The 22,817-nt window shown below is 36.9% G+C and overlaps 1 protein-coding gene across 9 annotated transcripts in view; it reads right to left on the reverse strand.

Moving 5' to 3' along the window:
* The window catches only part of HERC4 (HECT and RLD domain containing E3 ubiquitin protein ligase 4), a 117,369-nt gene that overhangs the window by 61,230 nt on the left and 33,322 nt on the right, over positions 1-22,817 (reverse strand). For 8 of the 9 annotated variants that reach the window (XM_060194275.1, XM_060194059.1, XM_060194342.1 and 5 more), the window contains 5 exons: positions 21,201-21,277; positions 15,398-15,619; positions 14,498-14,589; positions 6,801-6,931; positions 947-1,107 (listed from right to left, as the gene is read on the reverse strand). In XM_060194275.1, coding sequence (XP_060050258.1) covers positions 947-1,107; positions 6,801-6,931; positions 14,498-14,589; positions 15,398-15,619; positions 21,201-21,277 — 683 coding nt within the window. Of the gene's footprint in view, positions 1-946; positions 1,108-6,800; positions 6,932-14,497; positions 14,590-15,397; positions 15,620-21,200; positions 21,278-22,259; positions 22,651-22,817 lie in introns of those variants that run through there. The other variant, XM_060194443.1, reaches the window with a different exon arrangement.

Below are 22,817 nucleotides of genomic sequence, written 5' to 3' on the forward strand. Positions count from 1 at the left end.
GCACCACCACACAATCCCCAAGGGTGCTCTTTCTTCCAAATATTCATAAGCTCACCAACCCAGATGCTGTCTGACTTGATGCACTATATACACTGCCTCTTTCCTGTGGGGTCTTTCAGCAAGGATTCATCACTTACGTTTGATTAGCTAAATCACTGTCCATTTGCAACTGAACGTTACCTCTAAGCTCTCTTCTCTCCCTATCAATAGGGCAAAATGGGAGCACTGAAATTCTATCCCTATTTTTTTATGTTGGTTTCACTAGCAACCAGTCCCCATCATTACATCTTTCCCAAAAGTTACATTTATTTACATACGCCCCAAAGAATAACGAGACAATTCCACTTAAACTTTTATGGCTTAGGATCTTTCTCAGGAATTAAAAACAAGAGACCAAATATAACAAAGAGATAACTCCATTATCATTCTGATAACTTGGGAAATTTTAAGGGGGACAGCTTGTCTGAATGACCAAATATATGCATGTTTTAGAAATAAAATAAATAAATAAAATATAAACAATATAAATACAATATATAAAATATAATAAATAATAAAATATAAATATAATAAAAAATAAATGTTTTATAAATAAAAAACACTGCACATAAACTAAAATACTACGTACATTGTACTTTCACCTTGCTATTTTCACAAAATAATGTATACACAGAAAGCTTTATAATTTACTTATTGGATACAGACAGCCAGAAATCGAAAGGGAAGGAGGCGGTAGAGAGGGAGAAAGACAGGGAGATATCTGCAGCACTGCTTCACCACTTGCAAAACTTTCCCACTGCAGATGGGGACTAGGGGCTCAAACCTGGGTCCTTGCACACTGTAACATATGCTTTTCAACCAGATGTGCCACCACTTGGCTCCCAGAAAGCTTTATAATTTAACAGCAACAGTTAGCAGTACAAAGCTTTAACAGAGTAGAACTTACCACTGTCTGCTGGGTATTGACCATTATATGGGAACCAATTTCCCTTCACAGTAAAAGGGCTCTTCCTGTTGCTTGTTGAGCCAGTTCCCAGCTGCCCATTACCACCAAGTCCAAAAGAATAAATTCGTCCTGATGAAGGAACAAAAGCAGAAGTGTGCTGCCTAGAGTAAAATGATAGGAAACCTTAGAGCTACTGTTACCTTCCAAATGAGTTACACTTTTAAAAGCTAGAAAAACAATAACTAAAATAAATTTTCTCTCCAAAATAAATTATGAAAACCATTATGGTTCTAAAATTTCTACATAAAATATCCATGCAAGATTCTAAGTGAGTTTTGTAAAAACATAGGTTTATAAACATGGTTAATAAAACTTACATGAATAAATATACAAAAATTTAAAAGGTCCTGATCTGCAGGGGAATACTTTGCAGTTTCCAGGATATGAATCATTCAGGTGATTCAGCATTAACAGTGGTCTCCAACTATGACATTTAAGGAAGCTTCTCCCTCCCCTACCAGGTTCTAGCACAGAACTTCAGTCATGAATGCTCAATCATTTGAGCACCAGTTGAAAGTTATGATAAGAAAGAGCTGGACAAGTAATCCAGTACCAACCAGAAGACAGATATATAGATACATAAATGTACATAAATGTATGTATGTATGTGATAAATGTTTCCTTTCTTTCTGAAGAATTGACCTTTGCATGTATTATGCAGGCTCATTTAGAAGTGCTAGAGTAGGATCAAACAAGACACTACAGAACAAAAAATGAAGAAAAGCACTGTGGGATCAGACTTCCCCAAAATGTTCAGAATCGGGAAAGTTACAAATGAAAACCTTAATTATTGTCTCAGAAAAGAAAAAAAAAATAGAAAGATTGAAGAAAAGTGAAATAACTGTGTGATAGCAAGTGAATCAGCATCGGTATAGTATAGTAGGATTCCCAGAAAGTTAAAAGCTAGACTTCATGCTTGAGAGTCCAAGGCTTTATCCACTGTGCCACCTCCCAGACCACAAAAGATAGAGACAAAGGGGAAGCCGGGCAGTAGTGCAGTGTGTTAAGCGCACATGGCACAATGCTCAAGGACCCGAGTAAGGATCCTGGTTCAAGTCCCCGGCTCCCCACCTGCAGGGAAGTCGCTTCACAGGTGGTGAAGCAGGTCTACAGGTGTCTGTCTTTCTCTCCCCCTCTCTCCATTTCTTTCTGTCCTACCCAACTATGACATCAATAACAATAATAACTACAACAATAAAACAACAAGGGCAACAAAAAGGAATAAATAAATATTAATAAAAAAAAAGACAAAGGGAGAGAAATGGTAGCCAAATGATCCAAATCTTACAAAAAACAAGTATCCAAGAAGCTCAATAAGCTCAAAGAAACAATGAAATGAAAAACACTTGCACTGAAACACACTACATTCAAACTGTAGCAAGGCAGAGGGAGACTTGAAAACAGAAAAGGGGGAATTATGTGTGACACAAAATGAATCCTCCGTAGGACTGTCAGCACACTTTTCAGAAGCTTTGGAGGTTAGTAGAAGTGGGGCTAATATAGATAGGAAGACTGAAAGAACTGTCAGCCAAGAATTTGATAGCCAATAGAAGTGAAGGAGAACTGCAGACATTCACAGATTAACAAAAGCTGGGAGAGTTCATTATCACTAAACCTATCTTATAAGAAATGCTAATAATATTGTAACTCTGGTTTCTAACTCTACATTTTAAAAAACAATTTAAGAAACTGCTGCACGAAAGTATTAACACATATTTTTGAATAGACAATGTATAAATAACTTTGTGGCATCCATAATTAACCATTTTGATAAGTTATTGATGTTAACCAGGTTTATATTCCAATTAGTATTGGTTGACATTGGTGATATTACATATAACCACTTGGTAACCACAAAAAAAATAGCTATAGTACAGGAAAAAAAACACTTCAAAAAAAAAAGCCAAATATAGGAAATAGACAAAACAGATACAAGGTATAGACAGCAAACAACAGGGAGTCTGGCGGTAGCGCAGAGGGTTCAGTGTACGTGGCACAAGGACCAGAGTAAGGATCCCAGTTCGAGCCCCCGGCTCCCCACCTGCTGGGGAGTCGATTCACAGATGGTGAAGCAGGTCTGCAGGTGTCTATCTTTCTCTCCCCCTCTCTGTCTTCCCCTCCTCTCTCCATTTCTCTCTGTTCTAACAACGATGACATCAATAACAACAATAATAACTACAATAATAATGAAAAACAACAAAAGGGAAAATAAATACATATAAAAAATTTTTTAAAAAGAAAGCAAACAACAAAATCATAGAAGTTCGCACATCCCAGATGTGTTAAGGTGTTTAATCAAAAGGCAGAGATCAGCATGAGGAACAATAATAATAGATCTATGTAATATCTACAATAGATTGATTTATTCACTTCAAGACTATAGCCATAAATATGTTGAAAGGAAAATAGAAAAAAAAAAAAACATTGCGTACTGGGGGGTGGGGGGTTCTATGGATAAAGCATTGGACTCTCAAGCATGAGATCCCAAGTTCAATCCCTGGCAGCACGTGTACCAGAATGATATCTGGTTCTCTCTCTCCTATTTTTCTCATTAATAAAATCTTGAGGAAAAAAAAAACCAGAAAAAGACATTGCATTAAAAAAAAAAAAAAAGAGGCGTGCTCAGACAAAACAGACTTTAAAGGAAAAGGGTTATGTAATAGAAGAACAACATTACGTATGTTAAGCAAAGCACCAACACACTGATGTAAGTTAGAAATGTTTACCCGCATATATCAAGCCATCTAAGTGCGAACAATAATGGACAAAATTAAATACTTTCATTAATAATGGTTGGGGATATCAATGCCCCACTCTCAACAATAATAAATAAAATAAACAAACAGAAAGTAATCTGGGAAAAAGAGGACCAAATGACATAATAAACCAACAAGATCTAACAGAACACCAAATGACATAAACATTTTTCTTAAGAACAACTGGATTCTTCAGACTAGACCACATTAGTCTAGAAATTAAATCTCAGTAGATCTGTAAGTTTGACAGCCCCAAAGTCAAGCCCCAGCACCATTATATGCCAGAGCTGAACAGTACTATGATCTCTCTTATAAAAAAATCATTAAGATTTTTAAACAAAATTAAGAGAGCAATTCTATTTACAATAGTTGTGTTCTTTCTTTCTTTCTTTCTTTCTTTTTGTTCATTTCTAACTGATTTTTTTTTCCAGATCGAAAAAGCAAGACGGGACCAGGTGGTGGTGTACCCAGTTAAGCACACACATTACCAAAACTCAAGGCCCCAGGTTCAAGCCCTGAGTGCCCAACTGCAGGGGGAAAACTTCACACAAGTAGTGAAACAGTACTACAGGTCTCCCTCAGTCTCTCTCTCTCTCCCTCTCCCCATTCCCTCTCAAGTTCTCTCTGTCCTATCAAATAAAAAAAGGAAGGAAGGAAGGGGGGGGATAGAAGAAAAGAGTGAATAAGACAGTGCATGCAATGGCACACTTGGCTGAACTCACATAGTACCTGCCATGCACAAGGACCCAAGATCAAAGCCCCAGTCCCCATTTGCAGGGAGGAAGCTTTACAAGTGAAGCAGTGCTGTAGGTGTCTGTCTCCCTCTACTCTCAATTCCTCTCTGTCCTATCTAACAAAATAAATTTTAAAAAAAGAAAGAAAAGAGAGAGTAAAATGAGAAAGAGATAGAGTAAGAAACCACAGCATCAAAACGTTCTTCAATACGGTAGGGACCAGGTCCGAACCTGGGTCACACACACAGCAAAGAAGCGCACTACCCAAATGGGGACTGGCATCACAAGTGTGAAAAAGGATTTAAAAAAAAAAAAAAAAAAAGGAATTAAGCAAAAAGAAGACATCCAATGGCAACTGCAAAACAATACTGATAGGAATCAGTGAAAATAAAACTAAGAGGAGATATAGAAAGCATTATTTCAAAAGGATATATAAACTCTTATGTTCATAGCTACACTACTTAAAATAGTCAAAAGTATCAACAAAAAATCACTTGTATGACAAGTAGGAGAAAAAAGACTTAAAAGTAATAATGAATGTGTTGAGAAATAAAAAAGTGTGGTCTGGGTGGTGGCGCAGCGGATAAAGCACTGGAGTCTCAAGTACTGAGTTCAATCCCCAGCAGCACATGTACCGAGTGATGTCTGGTGTTCTCTCCTGGGCTCCCCTTCCTCTCTTTCATTAATACATAACATGTTTAAAATAAAGAAATAGAATCATGCTTAAGGGGGAAAGCGAAGGGCATAAAGACAATGAATGTGACTGTCAATTTCCATGAAATGGGCATTATATATAGTACAATATATTTTACTAAAGAAAATTGAATTTCTGGTGTTGAAGTGTGGAAAAAAAAGTAAAATAGTCAAAGTATATATACAACCTACATGCCAGATGACTGGATAAAGCTGTGGGATATATATTCAAAGGAACAAATAAAATAAATTATAAAAAAGAATGATACTGTATCATTTGGAACAAAATGGAGGAGTTGGAGGTGTGGAACTGAGCATCATTACTTTTGATGGGTTAAGTACAAACTTAACTCATTTTGATTACTTAGCTCAATTTCCTCCACCACATACTGTAAGTATCTACACAATATAGCATGATTTTGTCAACTATTAGCTGCAAATGTTGACTTTTAATTCTATCTAGTTATCTTTATCAGAGCACTACTCAGCTCTGGCATATGGTAATGCCAGGTTGAACCAGGAACACTAACCCCAGGGATGAGAATTTTTGTATAAGCCACTAAGCTATCTCCCTCAACCTTTGTTGACATTTTTAAAGAAACATCTTCCTTATCTGGTTATCTGTGTAAATATGGTTCTTCAACATGATGTCTCAGAGCTCTATGTTTTTCAAGTATATACTTATAAAATTACTTATAATTCTGTGGATGAACATTCAGGTGTTACTTTGACTATTACATCGTATGTATATATTTATATCATTTAAATATTTTATTAAGGATTTAATAATGTCTTACAAAACTAAGAGAGAACTGAACCTTGGACCAAATACATGCAAGTTGGCTGCTACATGCATTTCTGTCTCTAACTGCCAGACCCTTTAACAATGCATTTTTAAAGTCCTGCATTCACCACCTTCAGCTAATTAAAAAAAACAACAATGAAGAGGATAAACATCCCTTATTCTTTAGGTCTTTTAGAAAACATGAGGTTGTTCCTTTAGCCACATAGAAGTAAATGCACAGGAAAAGTGATTGTGTCACCATCACAGGACTAGGCATTATTCAAAAAAGAATGTCTCACAAATGTCACCCTGATAAAACTGGAAGAGTCTACAATGTTACAGTGTTACCCACCATGCTGTTGGCATTGCTGTACACTAGTTAAGAGAAAGATTCCTTTTTTTAAAATTGTATTTTTTTTTTAAGATTTTATTTATTTATTCATGAAGAATGTTAGGGGGAGAGACAAAGAACCAGACATTCACTCTGGTGCTTATACTGCCAGGGAGTGAACTCAGGACCTCATGCTTGAGAGTCCAATACTTTCTCTACTGCACCACCTCCCGGACCACAAGAGAAAGATTTTTAGCAAGAGTTTAATGTTGATAATTAAGCACTAGGCACTCTAACAAGGGTTATGTTATTACAACTGAGTGACCAGTCAATCCCACCCAGAAGTACAATTTGTGAGAACTGATGGTAAGGAGTCTGACCTTTTGGAACCCATTCCATATGAATTCAAGTACATAAGAGGGGTTTTAAAAAATGAAAAATTCCAAAATGACTTTTAAAGAAATCAAAATACTCTCTGATATAATTAACAATTTACCTTCCACAAGCAATCTGAGTGACAATGCTTCCCATAAGTTCAAAAACTTTCCTTGGGTTTATTTCATGACTGGTAGAGTTATGACCCAACTGACCATACCCTCCAGCTCCGAAAGTAAATACTCCACCTTCCTACAAACAAACAAAAACAAAACAAAACAAGAAAAAATCCTTCATCATTAGGAAGTCTGATAAAAGAAAATGATCTTCAGGAAGTAAGTTATTTTTTAATATGAAGTCAGATTTTTCTCTATTGTCATCTCAATTTAAGATGGCAAAGCTGATTCTAAAATGAGTTAAAATAACTTAACTATGAGCTCTAAATTGATTCCTAAACATTTTACATATTTTAAGGTAATTATGTTCTCATCATATTTAGCTATAGTTGTTACTGAGATCATTATTTTTGCAGTTTTTTATTACCATTTGTTTCTTGTTGACTCACAATCATATATATATGTATATATGAAATTTCACAAAATCTAAAACTGATTATCTTCAATTTTCATGCTAAATATGCTCTTAACATGAAAGCTTTACAAAAAAACAACAGAGTGCACTAATGCTGCTATTGTTAGTATACAGTTGCTATAATCAAGGTAGTCTTTAAAATTTTATGATAAAAACACAAAACTGGACTCAAGGCTACATATTTTAAAAGAAATGTGTAACAACTCAAAACAAACACAATTAGCATTTTTCAATAGCTTTTCTTCATGGTTGAATATTCTATTTTACTGTTTCAGAGCATTAAGTACTTATACACATTACTATGTGAGGAAACTGATTTTCCTTTAAAGTTTTATCATGAGAGGGAAATTAATAGCAATACATGAGTTTACAAAGAAACAAGAAAATTACAAATAACTTATCCTTATAACTAAAGCAGCTAAAAAAATCATCAATAGTTAAAAGATATATATATATATATATTTTTTTTTTTTTTTTTTTTTTTGCCTCCAGGGTTATCACTGGGGCTCTGTGCCCACACTACAAATCCACTACTCCTGGAGGCCATATTTTTCCATTTTTGTTGCTCTTGTTGTTATTGTTATTGCTGCTGCTGTTAGATAGGACAGAGAAACTGAGAGAGATGGGGGGAAAAAAGAGAGAAATGGGGAAGACAGAGAGGGAGAGAGAAAGAGAGACACCTGCAGACCTGCTTCACCACTTGTAAGGTGACCTCCTGCAGGTGAGGAGCCAGGGGCTCGAACCGAGATCCTTATATCAGTCTGTGTTCTTCAAACCATATGCATTTAACTTGCTTCGCTACTGCCTGGCCCCCAAGAGACATAATTTTTTAACAATGCCATAATAAAAATCAGAACAGAATTAATGAAACAGAAACAAACAACAAAAAACCAACAAATAAACAAAACAAAACAAAACAAACAAAGAAAAAAATCTCAGGGCCAGAGACAGCTCATAAGATAGCATGGATATCTTGCCATGCATGTGGCCCAAGGCTGAGTTCAGTACAACATGTGAGTGCTATGACAACAGGGGAAGCTTCATGCAGTCATGCCTCTCGCCTTCTCTCCTCGCTATCTGGGGGGCCCAGCTACAAACACAAAAGAAATTATTGAAGAAGGAATTTGATATAATTAAGAGCTATGTGAATGCAAATTCATGTACCTGGATAAGGAGAATTAATATAAAGTGTCCATTTTATCAAAAGTAATAAAACAGAATTGTAATTCCTACAAACCTTTTTTTTAGCAGAGCAATGCTCACTTCTGGGTTAAGGGGATGCTAGGTACTGAACCTGGGACTTCACAGACATGGAAGTCATTTATATGACCATCATGCTCAGCTCTGGTTTATGGCGGTGCTGGGGAGTGAACCTGAGATTCCTGAGTCATAATAATACTATCTCCCTGGCCACAATTCCAATTATTTAAGGCAACATAACTAAAACAAACAAACAAAAAAACAACTAAAAGTTTATAAAGAATCATAAAAGATTTGAATAGCCATGGCAAATCTGAGGATGATAAAGAAAAATAAAGGCCTCATGTTATCTGACCTTAGTATACTACAAAGTGGCAGTAATTATTTTTTAAACTTTATTTATTTATTATTGGATAAAGACAGAGAGAAATTGAGGGGAAGGGGAGACAGAGAATGGAGAGAGACAGAGAGACACCTGCAACCCTGCCCACCATTTGTGAAGCTTTCCCCCTGCAGGTGGGGACCAGGGGCTTGAACACAGGTCCTTGTGCACTGTAGTGTGTGCACTTAACCAGGTGCGCCACCACCTGGCCCCCAGTAATTGTAATTATTTTGTATGTGTGTGCTAAAAAAAAAAGTCACACAGACTGACACAATGTAACTTAAAGTCCAGAAATAAACCTACACATTTACTGATAAATAATTTATGAGAAGGGATTCCAAAGCATACAGTCAACAGAGAAAGAAGTCTCCTTAGCAAATGATGTGACACTGGACAGTCAATTGTAAGATTGAAACTTGATTACTCAACCCAACAGACAAGGATATATGCAAATAGATTAAGAACTTATATGTGGGTGGAGGAGATAGCATAATGATTATGTTTTAAGACTTTCATGCCCGAGGCTTCAAGATCTCAGGTTTAATCCCTCATACCACTATAAGCCAGAACTAAATAGTGCTCTGGTGTGCTTCCTCTTTCTCTCTCTGATTAAAATAGAATAAAATATACATTTAAAAAACTTACATATGGGTGGAGGGTAGATAGCAGGATGGTTATGCAAAGAGACTCTCATGCCTGAGGCTCCAAAGTCCCAGGTTCAATCCCCTGCACCACCATAAGCCAGAGCTGATCAGTGCTCTGGTAAAAAAAAAAAAAAAAAAGAAAAAAAAAAAAAAAAGAAACAACTTAGATGTAACATGCCAAGCCACAACGTACATAGAACATAACATAGGTGGAAGACATCTGACATCAGTGTGAGAGATGAATTTGCAAACCAAACTCAGCAAAAGAAATTTAAAAAAAAAGAAATAAAAACAAAGATTTTCATTTGAGACTAAACTAAATTTAAAAACTTCTACAGAAACAAGTCAGTCTACCGAACAGGAGAATATATTTAATCACCATATGTATGATAAAAGTATCAATACCCAAACCACAAAAAGAACTCATAACTTAATAACAAATCCACAACATATTAACAAAAACAACTCAATCAAAAAATGGGCAGAAGACCTGAACACTAACCCAAAGACATCACATAGATGGGCAATAGGCATATGAAAAGTTGGCCATTATCACATTATCAGGGAAATGAAAACTAAAACCATAATGAACCATCATCTCACATTGGTGACAATGACTTACATCAAAAGCAACAATAAGATGTGTTGGAAAGGGTGTGGTTCAAAGGGAGCCCTGATACAACTGTCAGCAGGAAATGTAAATTGTTACGACCACTTGGAAAACAGCAAGGTGCTTCCTCAAAAAAGCATATAACCCAATACCACACTACTGTCACCTATCCAAAGACACCAAAAGCCGTAATAGAGGAGGGACAACGAAAACTACAAAGAGCTCCTCCAATGTGATAATTTTAAAAAAGTATATGCATATGTGACTTCTAAAATGAATTTGTAAATGAACTTGAAAAAAATCAGTATCTTTATGGTAGTCTCCTCATATTCACTAACATGCATATCTTTTCAATTATTCTGTTTGTAAAAGTGTATTTTCAAGAAAAAAAAATAGGGGAAGAGCGAGGCAGGTGGTCATTCACCTGGGTGAGTGCACATGTTGTCATGCACCAAGATCCCACATGCAGGAGAAAAAGTTCACGAGTAGTGGAGCAGTGTTAGAGATGTCTGTCTCTCTCCCACCTTTATGTCACTCTCTATCCAAAATAAAAAAGGCAGGAGAGGAACAGGAATAGTGAAGTTGTGCAAGGACCTAGCCCCAGTGATAACCCAAGTATAAATGGGGGAAAAAAAAAAAAGGAAGCCAGCAAAACAGCTCTCTTGGATAATGCATCAGTTTTGCCCTGTAAGTAACCTGGATTCAAGCCTGATGCTCACCATATTGGAAGATGCTTCGGTACTGCAGTATCTCTTTCTGTCTGTCTTATCTGAAAGTAAACCCAGAGTGATGGAGCTGTCAGTAACAGCAATTTTTTTTTTAAATAAGTGCTAGGGGTGGTCAGTGGGGACACACTGGATTGAATGTACACATTACCAAGCACAAGGACAAGGGGTGCAAGTCGCCTAGTGCCCACCTGTAGGGGAGAAATTACACAAGTAGCAAAGCAAGATTGTATGTGTCTCTATTTCTCTCTCTTTCCCTCCCTCCCCTCTCAATTTCTCTCTGTCTAATCAAAGTAAGAGAAGGAAGGAAGGAAGGGAGGGAGGAAGGGTAGGTAGGTAGGTGAGAGTGAGTAAGCAAGCAGGCTGCTGGGAGCAATGGATTCATTAGGCGGACACCAAGTTGCAGCAATAACCCTGGTGGCAACAAATAAAAATAAAATAAAATAAAGTGCTGGGCAATTAATCCAGCATCTCTTATCTGCTTAATATTGCTGAGCTGCTTCCCTGGCCCAATCTTTATTTTACACAGTTTTGCTGTAGAGAAGAGGAGGGGAAGAGAGTGTGGAGAAAGGAGAAGTGATCAAAGATTGCTCCATCAGCCACGCAGCTTCCTTGGTACTGTCTATGGTGCCACAGGGTCAGACCCAGGGCCTCAACCATGGGAAGCTATGTGTTTTAATTCCTTAGTCATTTCCCAGCCCATCTTAAGAATTTTTCCTAATATAATGTTTCAAATATATAGGAAACTGCTTTGTAAAGATATCAAATTTCTTTGCAAGGAATTTTTCTAAAAAAGCAGAGGATAGGAAGATATGGGATTATATTAGAAATATCTTTAGCTACTGTTGAGAATACACAAGATTACCAGAATTAGCATTTTAAAAAACTCTATACATATCTGTAGTCTAAAATGACATGTTATTTAAAAGCATTAACACTGAGTTTTACCATACAGTCTGAAGAACTATACAAAAATATTTTTGTTTTAAAATATTTTCATTATTATTACATAACTTTATTTTAATCTTTTCTTTCCCACCTGCCTATTACGCAGGACAAATAAAGAAACAAAGGAGCCTGGTGGTGACACCTGCATAAGTACATGTTACCAGGCACAAGGCCCTGAGCTGGAGCCCCCACTCCCCACTTATAGCAGGGAAACTTAATGAGCAAGTATTGAAAGTGTCTGTCTCTCTCCCTATGTGTCTGCCCCTTCCCTCTCAATTTCTCTCTGCCCTATCAAATAAAGAAAAACTGGCTACCAGGAGTTGTGGACTCATTGTGCAGGCAAGCCCCAGAAAAAAAAAAAAAGAAAGAAAGAAAAAGAAAAAAGATAAAGAAGCAAAACTTTTCACTTCTCATTTTTAAAAAATATTTACTTATTCCCCTATCCAAAAAGATCTGTGTACACATATGTTCTTGGCAGCACAATTTGTAATAGCCAAAACCTGGAAGCAACCCAGGTGTCCAACAACAGATGAGTGGCTGAGCAAGTTGTGGTATATATACACAATGGAATACTACTCAGCTGTAAAAAATGGTGACTTCACCGTTTTCAGCCGATCTTGGATGGACCTTAAAAAAATCATGTTGAGTGAAATAAGTCAGAAACAGAAGGATGAATACGGGATGATCTCACTCTCAGGCCGAAGTTGAAAAACAAGATTAGAAAAGAAAACACAAGTCGAACCTGAAATGGAATTGGAGTATTACACCAAAGTAAGACTCTGGGGTGGGTGGGTGGGTGGGTGGGGAGAATACAGGTCCATGAAAGATGATGAATGACACAGTGGGGGTTGTATTGTTAAATGGGAATCTGGGGAATGTTATGCATGTACAAACTATTGTATTTACTGTTGAATGTAAAACATTAATTCCCCAATAAAGAAATAAAAATATATATATATATTTACTTATTCCCTTTTATTGCCCTTGTTTTATTGTTGTAGTAACTGATGTCATCGTTGTTGAATAGGACAGAGAGAAATGGAGAGAGGAGGGGAAGACAGAGAGGGAGAGAGAAAGAGAGACACCTGCAGACCTGCTTCACCGCTTGTGAGGCGACCCCCTGCAGGTGGGGAGCCAGGGACTGGAACCAGGATCCTTACGCTGGTCCTTGCATTTTGCGCCTCTTGTGCTTAACCCGCTGCGCTACTGCCTGACTCCCCACTTCTAATTTAATCAAAGAAAGACTTTCCAGATCCTTTATGTAAACATGACCACACTATCTAATGTTCCTAGTAACAAGTTAGCCAAAATATTCTTATTTTCATTTTACTTCTTAATACTTAAGAGAGCCATACTGTTATTAAGTTGACATATACACAAGAACACAAAGGTGAGGTTTAAAACAAACTCTGTTATGTAGTTGGTAGCAATAAAAATTGGTGCAGTCTATGAAAAACAGTATGGGAAGTCATTAAATAAAACCGGAAGTAACTTATAAGCCTGCAATCCACTCCTAGATATATATCCAAAGGACGCGAAAATACGAATTCAAAGGACACATGCACACCTATGTTCATAGTGGCTTTATTCACAAATGCCATCAACAGATAACTGGATAAAAGAGATATGGACATACAATCATTGGACTACTATTCTACAATTAAAAAAATATGATATTATGTTCTTTGGGACAAGATGGATGGAACTGGAGGTAATCAAGCTTAGTGAATTGTAAGAAAGGAAACGAATGTCAGCTACTGGATGGTTTCACTCATGTGAAATACAGGGAACTGAAATTCATGAACCAGCAAGCACAAAACAGTGATGGGACTTACTCTAGTGCTCTGTAAGAACTATGGTGGTTATCACTGTGGGGGGGGTTAAGACCCAAAGCTTTAGCAGTGCGTATACTGTGTAATCTTACAATCTTATAAACCACTGTTAATCATTAGTAAAAAACTAAATCGATAAAACTGTTGCCACGATTCTTGATCTACAATCTAATACAGGGAATTCAGTCTCTTCTAATACTTATTATTTAATATTTATAAAGCTGAATGGAACCTAAATAAAAAGCAGGCAGAGATAATGTGGTGTAAGTGCAGTGAACAAATAAAGCTAGGGCAAAGAAGATAGCATAATGGCCATGTACATGGCCTGATGCTTAGCAGTCCCAGGTTCAATCCCCAGAACACCGTAAGCAAGAGTTGAGTAGTGCTCTGATAAAAAACAAATAAGTAAACACACATACATACACACACATACTTACAAGTCTTACAAACTAGATGGAATTTTTAAGTGGCTAGGAAAATAGCTCAATTAGTAGATCATCAAACTTTCATGCCTGAGGTTCCTGGTTAGAACCCTAATATTACATGTACCAGAGATTAGCTTTGCTCACTCGCGCTCTCTCTCTCCCCCCTCTCTGACTCATGTGAAACTCTAACGTATAATAAATAAAATCTTAAAACACTATCTAAGCAGCATTTCATATCAGGATAAAAAATTCAACAATATATGCTATTGTTTTTACCAGTAAACCACAATCACATTTCATAATATAAAACAAAGCTAAAAACTAAACAGAATAATGAGGGCATTTATCAAGGTAAGCTATTTTTTAGACATCAATAACAGGCAAGTTTTAACATATATGTCCTTCATTACTCGTAAAATGACTGCCATGAGTAATAATAGAGTTTGATAGGAATATAATACCTTGGTCAGTGCAGCGGTGTGATCTTCTCCACAGCAAATATAAACTATTTTTTGAGTTCGCAGCGCCTTTAGTAAATTAGGAACATACCTATCTGAAAATTCCAACAAGAGATATTAATGGCATTTTAAAATTATAGCTCTTCATATAATTAAGTCCTCTAAAATGTGCTTTCACTGCAATTGTCCATGCTCAGTAGACAGTGATTACTAGAGAATTTTAACTAGGATTTAATTATTTTATAGTCAAGTCTATTATGCTGAATTCCTGGGTCTTTCTATTCATGCTACTATAGCAAAGGAGAGATTTTAAGAGTTATGTTTTAAACTGCCTGCATAAGACTCATTAATCAAAGAATTTCAAAGCTATTCAACTACTCTCTCTCTCTGTGTATATATGTTATGTATATACACACGTGTATACACACATATATGTACATATATAATTTGTTATAGATTCAAAGTAACTTCAAGTAATAGTTTTTTAAGTTTTCAGTATTCAAAATATTTATTTTCAAAACTCTTTGCATCAGGATAAAAGTGAGACCCAAACTAAAGACTAATTTAATGACTCGGTTTACTAAAATATTTTCTTAAAAAATTCTAAATAGCTCAACACTTCATGCAGCTGCTTTCCACTGATGATAGTCAATAATGTAGCTATCAACTTAAATATTTTTTAGCCTTCTTATGCTGAACATACAACAACAACAAAAACAATTTCCACATGTGATTTCTGTAGTTTGTTTTATGATAAAATAATCCTTGGCCTTCTCTCCACCCCCTAGTATTAACATCTCATTCCCACCTTTATGCCAGGAAGACCTGAATATTTTTATAAAATCAATCTCAAAGTATCAATTCTTTTAAAAAGTACATTTATGTGTAAATAGTGAAACCTACCATTTTCATCATTGAGACCTAGTTGACCAAATTTGTTGCGTCCCCATCCAAATATAGCTCCAGAAAGAGTTAATACAAAACTATGGGCTCCTCCTGCTGCGACTTGCATGAAGGGGATTCCAAGTAAAGATTTGATCAGCTGTGGTGAAGTCTGCTTTTTACAGTCAATGCCTAAACCCAACTGACCATATTTATTCTGTCCCCAACAGAAGACTTCACTTGCTGTAAAAGAAAAACAATCATAAAGTTAATCATTTTTCTTACAAAAAACAAATCTCATTTGATCTTCATTTGAAGATCAACAATTATCTATAGACATTATTCCTTTCATCAAATGGAAATAACATTCACTTTCACTAAGGTTTTTTTTAACAAAATATCTTTAATTATTAACTTATTGGATAAAGACAGAAATTGAAAGAGAAGGGGAAGAAGAGAGACAACCACAGCTCTGCCTCACCATTCATGAAGCTTCTGCCTTGTAAGTGGGGCACTACATTTTTTTCTTATGTGGAAACTTAAGAACATCAAATGATCATTCTGAAGCAATACATTTTTTAACTTTTCCCTTTTGTTGCTCTTGTTGTTTTTATTGTTGTCATAGCTATTATTGCTGCTGTTGTTGATGTTGTCGTTGTTGGATAGGACAGAGAGAAATAGAGAGGAAGGGAAGACAGAGGGGGAGAGAAAGACAGACACCTGCAGACCTGCTTCACCACCCGTGAAGCGACTCCCCTGCAGGTGGGGAGCTGGAGGCTTGAATTGGGATCCTTATGCCGGTCCTCACGCTTTGTGCCACGTGCACTTAACCCTATGCACTACTGCCCGACCCCCTACATTTTTTCTTAATTGCCACCAGCATTATCGCTGGGCCTCAGTACCAGCACCACAAATCCACTGCTCCTGGAGGCCTTTTTATTTTTATTTTGACAGGACAGAGAGAAATTAAGAGGGAAGTGGAAGACAGAGAGGGAGAGGGAAATATAGACACTTGCAGACCCATTTCACTGCTTGTGAAGCATCCCTCTGCAAGTGGAGAGTGAGGCTAGAACCTCAGTCCTTGCACAAGGTGATATGTGCATTTAACCAGGTTTGTCACTGCCAGACCCTTGAATCAACAAGTTTTAAGTCTAACAGATTATATTAGTAAATAGGTTTAATCATGTAGATGGAATTAGTCTTACGGAATTACCTACTATATTTTATTGGACTATTTTTTATTTTTAGACTGAGGCAAAGAGGCAGGGAGAGAGGGAGGGAGGGAGGGAAGGAGAGAGAGAGAGAGAGAGAGAAAGAAAGAGAGACAGACAAGACAGACATAGGAGAATATAGCACCAAAGCTTTCTTCAACGTAGTGGGGGCTAAGCTTGACTCTGGGATGCACACATGGAATGACAGCACATTACTCAAGTCCACTACTATTTGCTTATCACACTGAAATCTTTACTGTTTGGACACACTTCTAAGAAATAAACTTCAAATATTTTCCTGTATCTACACCTGTGTATTTCATAGGTACTATGGCCTGGGAGGTGGCAAAGTGGATAAAGTATTGGGCTCTTAGGCATGGGGTCCCAAGTTCAATTCCTGGCACTGAATGTAGCAAAGTAATGCTCTCTCTCCCTTCCACATACATGCATCTTTAAAAATATTTTTAAAAAGGAAAAAAAGTACTACTTCCTGAGCATTGTGTCCTAAACTCGATTCATGACCCACCCCTTACTGCTCGCTCACAGCCTCACTTCTCCCCAATAGTCCTCAGCTCAGAAAACAATGTAAGTGACTTAGCAGCAAAGGTCATAATACTTGAAGAGTCATTCTTACCAACCCTCTCCTTTCTTATTATTGGGTTGTCTGAAAAGTCCGGACTTTTTTTTTTACCAGAGCACTGCTCAGCTCTGGCTTATGGTGGTATGGGGGATTGAACCTGGGACCTTGGAGCCTCAAGCTTGATAGTCTTTTTGCATAACCATTATGTTACCTACCCCACCCTTTTTCTGTTTTTCTATTCAAAAATGTGTCATGACTTTTTCCACAACCCAATATATATCTATTTTTTTTGCCTCCAGGGTTATTGCTGGGGCTCGGTGCCTGCACTATGAATTCACTGCTCCTGGAGGTCATTTTTCCCCTTTTGTTGCCCTTGTTGTTTATCACTGTCGGATAGGACAGAGAGAGATGGGGACAGACGAGCAGAGAAAGATAGACACCTGCAGACCTGCTTCACTGCCTGTGAAGCAACAAATCTGCAGGTGGGGAGCCAGGGGCTCAAACCGGGATCCTCAGGCCAGTCCTTGTGCTTCGCACCATATGCATTTAACCCACTGCGCTACCCCCCCCCCATATATAAATTTTCTTTCTAAATAAAAATATGACAGGCTATCTCACACTTTCTCACCTGGTTCCTATAACAGTTTGGACACAAATTACCATCCTGTTTCACAACTTTTGTTTTTATTAGTCAACATTAAACTAGTAGTTGTCATACTAACAAGTAGTTCTACACATTCATACTATGAAATACACATTTAAAACCAAGATTTCCTTCAAAATTAGATCTTAGTTTATTTCCCAAGAGACAACCACTTTTACCAGTCACTGGTATGTACTTCCAAAATATACTATGCACACACTAGCAGACATTTATCAACAAAAACAGAGATATTACTGAAATGCATAATATTTGATAATATTGTTAACTAAAAAAGATGTCGGTGCCTTCTCACTGCTCTTAGGGACTTACATTTTTAAAATAAGGTCTGTGAGGCTATGGGTAATCTACCTTTATTTCTAAGTTCATTTCACCAGTCACTTCCTTTACTATCTTCCAGCCATAATCATATTTCCTTACATTCTCCAACTCTATTTTCCACACAACAGCTGTTCCCTCTACTTTAACTTCCCCCATATCTTTGGCTAATTCACTGCTACACCTCACACTGACAGATCAAGACAAAAACTTGGGAAAAAAAGAAAAAAAGAAAAAGTTTTACAAACTTCCTAAGGCAGACTTCAAATCAATGATCCCAAGTATGCTCAATGAAATAGCATCATTAGTGGCTATCTAGAGAAAACTCAAGGAAAGTTCTAACAGAAATAAAAAACTAAAAAAATACAGTAACTGACCTAAAAAAAAAATGCAATAGAAAGGCTCAACAGCAGAAACACAGAAGGTAAAGGTTGAAGCAGTGAGTTCCAGGATAATGGAAGAAAAACCTAGCAAGGGATCAGCAGCAAAGAAAAGAACTAAAACAAAAGGAGGGAACATAAGAGAGGATGGGACAGCAGCAGGAGGAACAATATTCACATGGCAGGAGTTCCAGAAAAAGCAGCGAGAAGATGGCAGAATCTTATTCAGATAAGTAATAGCTGAGAGCGCCCCCAAACTAAGAAAGAAAACATTCTAATCTAGGAAATTCACGAGTCCCAAACAAACTAAATCCAAACAGAAGAACAAGACATACCATAAATGAAATGGCAAAGATCAAAAGTACTAAGAGAAAAAACAAAGGGGCCAGGTGCTGGGGCACCTGTTAGGATCCGCAAGAACCCGGGCCCAAGCCCCTGGTCCTCCCCTGTAGGGGGAGTCTTGGAAGTGGGGAAGCACTGCTTCAGGTCTCTTCCTCTCTCTCTTTCCATGCCTCTCAATTACTGGCTGTCTCTATCTAATAAGTGAATATTAAAAAAAAAAAAAATTAAAGTTAGAAGAGAGAGAGAGGAAGCAAGGAATCACATATAAGGGAACCTCCATAAGACTATAGGCTGATTTCTCAAAGAAACACAGTAAGCTGGAATAGAATGGCAAGACAGATTCAAACTGCTAAATGAAAAATCCCTCTAACCAAGAATATTCTACCCATTAGGATTTCATATTTGAAAGAGTGATAAAGAGCTTTTCAAATAAACAAGTTGAAGTAATTCAATCCCAATAAACTAACTCTACAATACTAGAGATTTCCACAGAAAATACTGAATGATTTTACTTGTAAATAGCACATGAAACAAAGTAAAGCAACAATATAAAAATCAAATGAGAACAAACTCTAGCATTAGACTATAGAACTGAAGTCAGAAAAGGGATGGAAGAAGAGACAGAAAGTGTGGATGGGTTCCAATAAACTTTGGAGGAGAGAAATTTCTTCAGTGACAGGAGTGATGTGGTAACACACATCTGGAAGAGATGTGAATTTATACTTCTACAACAAATAGTCTTATACAGCAACACCATGTCAGGGGGGAAAAAAAGTCCTTACATGCTAACTCCTGGACACATAAAATATTTTCCTGATGCTGCACTTTACCAGGACTCATCACTGGAACAAATTCTCAACATTTTCCCAATTCACAGTATTTCTCCAATCCTGAATAAATTCTACTCATTTTTCAAGTCTTGTATCAAATAGCAATCTCCTCCCTATTGTCACCAACTCTACAGATTAGAGCTTTTATCTTCATTCTCATGGTATTTTACTTTGACCAAAACAGTATATATATATACATATACATGTATGTATGTATTTTTTTTCCTGCCTCACACTATACTTATTTGTATAATCTGTCACTTATAGATTGCATGGTTGCTAAAACTGTCTTAATTTACTTATATTTCCCCACAATGCTAGTCTTAATGATCCACTCACAATTAAAATTACGAAAAAATGGTGAAGTCACTGGAACTAATGAATAAGTAAATTGAACAGGTAATGAAGAGGAAATGAAAGCATGCATGATAAATAAATAGCAAGCTTGGCTTTCATCTGATTTTACTCACGTTTATCACTGAGATTGCAAGTCTTCCCCAGCTACAATGGAATTAATTTTAAGACACTAAACAATTAAGATTTTATGTCTATATACTAACAATATAAAAATGACATCACTGGGAATCAGGCGGTAGCGCAGTGGGTTAAGCGCATATGGCGCGAAGTGCAAGGACCGGTATAATGATCCTGGTTTGAGTCGCTGGCTCCCCACCTGCAGGGGGGTCGCTTCACAAGTGGTGAAGCAGGTCTGCAGGTGTCTATTGTTTCCTCCCCTTCTTCTGTTTTCCCCTCCTCTCTCCATTTCTCTCTGTCCTAGCCAATAACAACGACATCAATAACAACAATAAAAATAACCACAACAACGATGAAAAATAAATAAGTAAAAAATGACGCCATGCAAAGCTGAAATTACTAGACCTCTATGGGAAAGTCTAGTACTATGTCAAAGTCCTCTTCCCTCCCCCTAAAAAAGCAACAAAATACAAATGTAAAAATATTTTTTAAAAATCTAGGTAAATGAAGGAATACTGTTCAAGAACTGAAAGACTCAAAACCAGGAGATAATGCAAGATACCATGCAAGAGGACTCCAGTTTATGCTGCAAGAACTACACAGAAGCACCATGCACGACTGGAGGTATTGGAAGTGCTGAAGCAGTGCCACAGTCTCTCTCCTTCTCCCTCACTTTAACTGGAAGGGGTGTGTGGGGTAGAGGGAGAGGCTGCTGCTGGCAGCAGTAGCAAGTGCAGGACTCAAGCCCTGGCAAAGTTTAAGCAGGGAACAAAATCAAACACAAAAACTGAATTGACATTGTAAAGGTTGATTTATTGTAAAAATAAGATTTGATAAATAAAATGGATTTGTAAAGACACCACAATACCATCTGTGAAAATAGGCAAATTCTAAAATGAATATGGAAATGAAAAAAAAAAAACCCAGTAAGAACTAGGACAGTTTTGAATAAGAACAGAGAACTTTCTGCTCAATTGAAGTATCAAGCGATGAAAATGAAAGAGAATGAAAATAAAAATCATGCTTACCTTTAGAAAGTGCAAGTGAATGATAGTAACCGCAAGCAACCTGTACTATCTGGATATCTGATAAACTTTTTATATTTCTAGAAAACAAGAAGAGAAATCCAAATTAGCTAACTCCACTTAAAAATTTGACTTTTAGTGCTACTTATTTGTCCTTATTGATCAATTACTACACAATAATTTCATACAGACCTAGCAGTTCATTTTTTTCCATACAAGCAATCCACCAAACATTTATGCTAAACTAAATACACAAAATATAGATAAAATTAAGGTGAGAATACACTACAAAAATACTTTAGCAAAATCAATAATGCTCACAACACAAAAACTCAGGGTTCTCTCATAGTTCACTTTTATTATCAAAACTTTGTATAATAACCTTTAAATTCTTAAAGTTGGCAATATATCTGTAAGTCAAATGTACCTGATCTACTTTGCCTAAGAGTGGTCTGAGCTAGTTTAATGTATATTTCTCTCATTAGTTCCTTAGGAACCAACAGAGATTGCATCATGTGGTGCTACAAAATTTCAAATTATAAAATTCACTCCTTTTGGGCTACCTGTTTGCTTAGCATCTAAATCAATGGTGTCCAATTTGCATTATTAGGGAAATTCAATCGACTCAAATTTATTATGGCCACTGATATGTTCAGTCGTATTTCTGCTGTGTGTCTACTGCGATTGTTTTTATTTCAATGGGAGAAGGGGAGAGTGCTGAGAATCGAATGCGGGGCCTCACACGTTCAAAGCATGTGCGCTACCACTGAGTTACATCACTGGTTCCCATTACGCTTTTATACTCTCCTCCTTCTCCCAACCTAATTTTTCCTTAACTGCAATGCAATTCTAAAGGCTAATTTTAAAACCATTACAAAAAAATCAAGTTAATGTACATATTGGCAGTTTTTGTTATCTGGTCCCCCTCACCTGGTCACTGTTTTTTCTGAATGAATGTTTTCCAAAAAGGAAAAAAAAAAGAAAAATAAGAAAACAAGAGCGAGAGAGGGGAGGAAACATAAGATGCTTCTTATTGCCCTTTACCTGATACTGCTACCTGACCTGATTCTGCCATATGAGAGTCCGGAGCAAGTTCTGACCAGAGTGTCGATACCCATGATTTTCGGGAGGCAGCTTCAGCAAGTCAAATTTTGAGCAGGAAAAAGGAGAGTTATTCTAGTTCCATTTGTTGTATTAAAAGTAATTTTATTTATTGGATTTAAGTCCTTAACTACAAAACCTGAGTTTTGTCTGCTACAATTAGCTGAATCCAACAAGTCAGCAGAATCCTATGAACCTTCAGAGTTGCTAGCATAGTAAAAATGTCATTTTTCTGCAATTAGTAAAATCAAGCACTGGCAATGCAAAAAATAGTTGGGAATTTTAAAAAATGGGTATGTACAAATGTGCTGAAGTCACCAGACTTTTACCACTGCTCATATATGCATGTTAGGCACACACGAAATACACTGGGGCTGAGGAGAGAGCATAATGGTTATGCAAAAGACTTTCACATGCCTGAGGCTCCAACCTCCCAGGTTCAATCCCCAACACCACCATAAGCCAGAGCTGAGCAGTATTACAGTGTTTCTCTGTCTTTCTGTGTCTCTCATTAAAATA

This window comes from Erinaceus europaeus, chromosome 1, assembly GCF_950295315.1.
Source record: "Erinaceus europaeus chromosome 1, mEriEur2.1, whole genome shotgun sequence".
Taxonomy (NCBI): Eukaryota; Metazoa; Chordata; class Mammalia; order Eulipotyphla; family Erinaceidae; genus Erinaceus; species Erinaceus europaeus.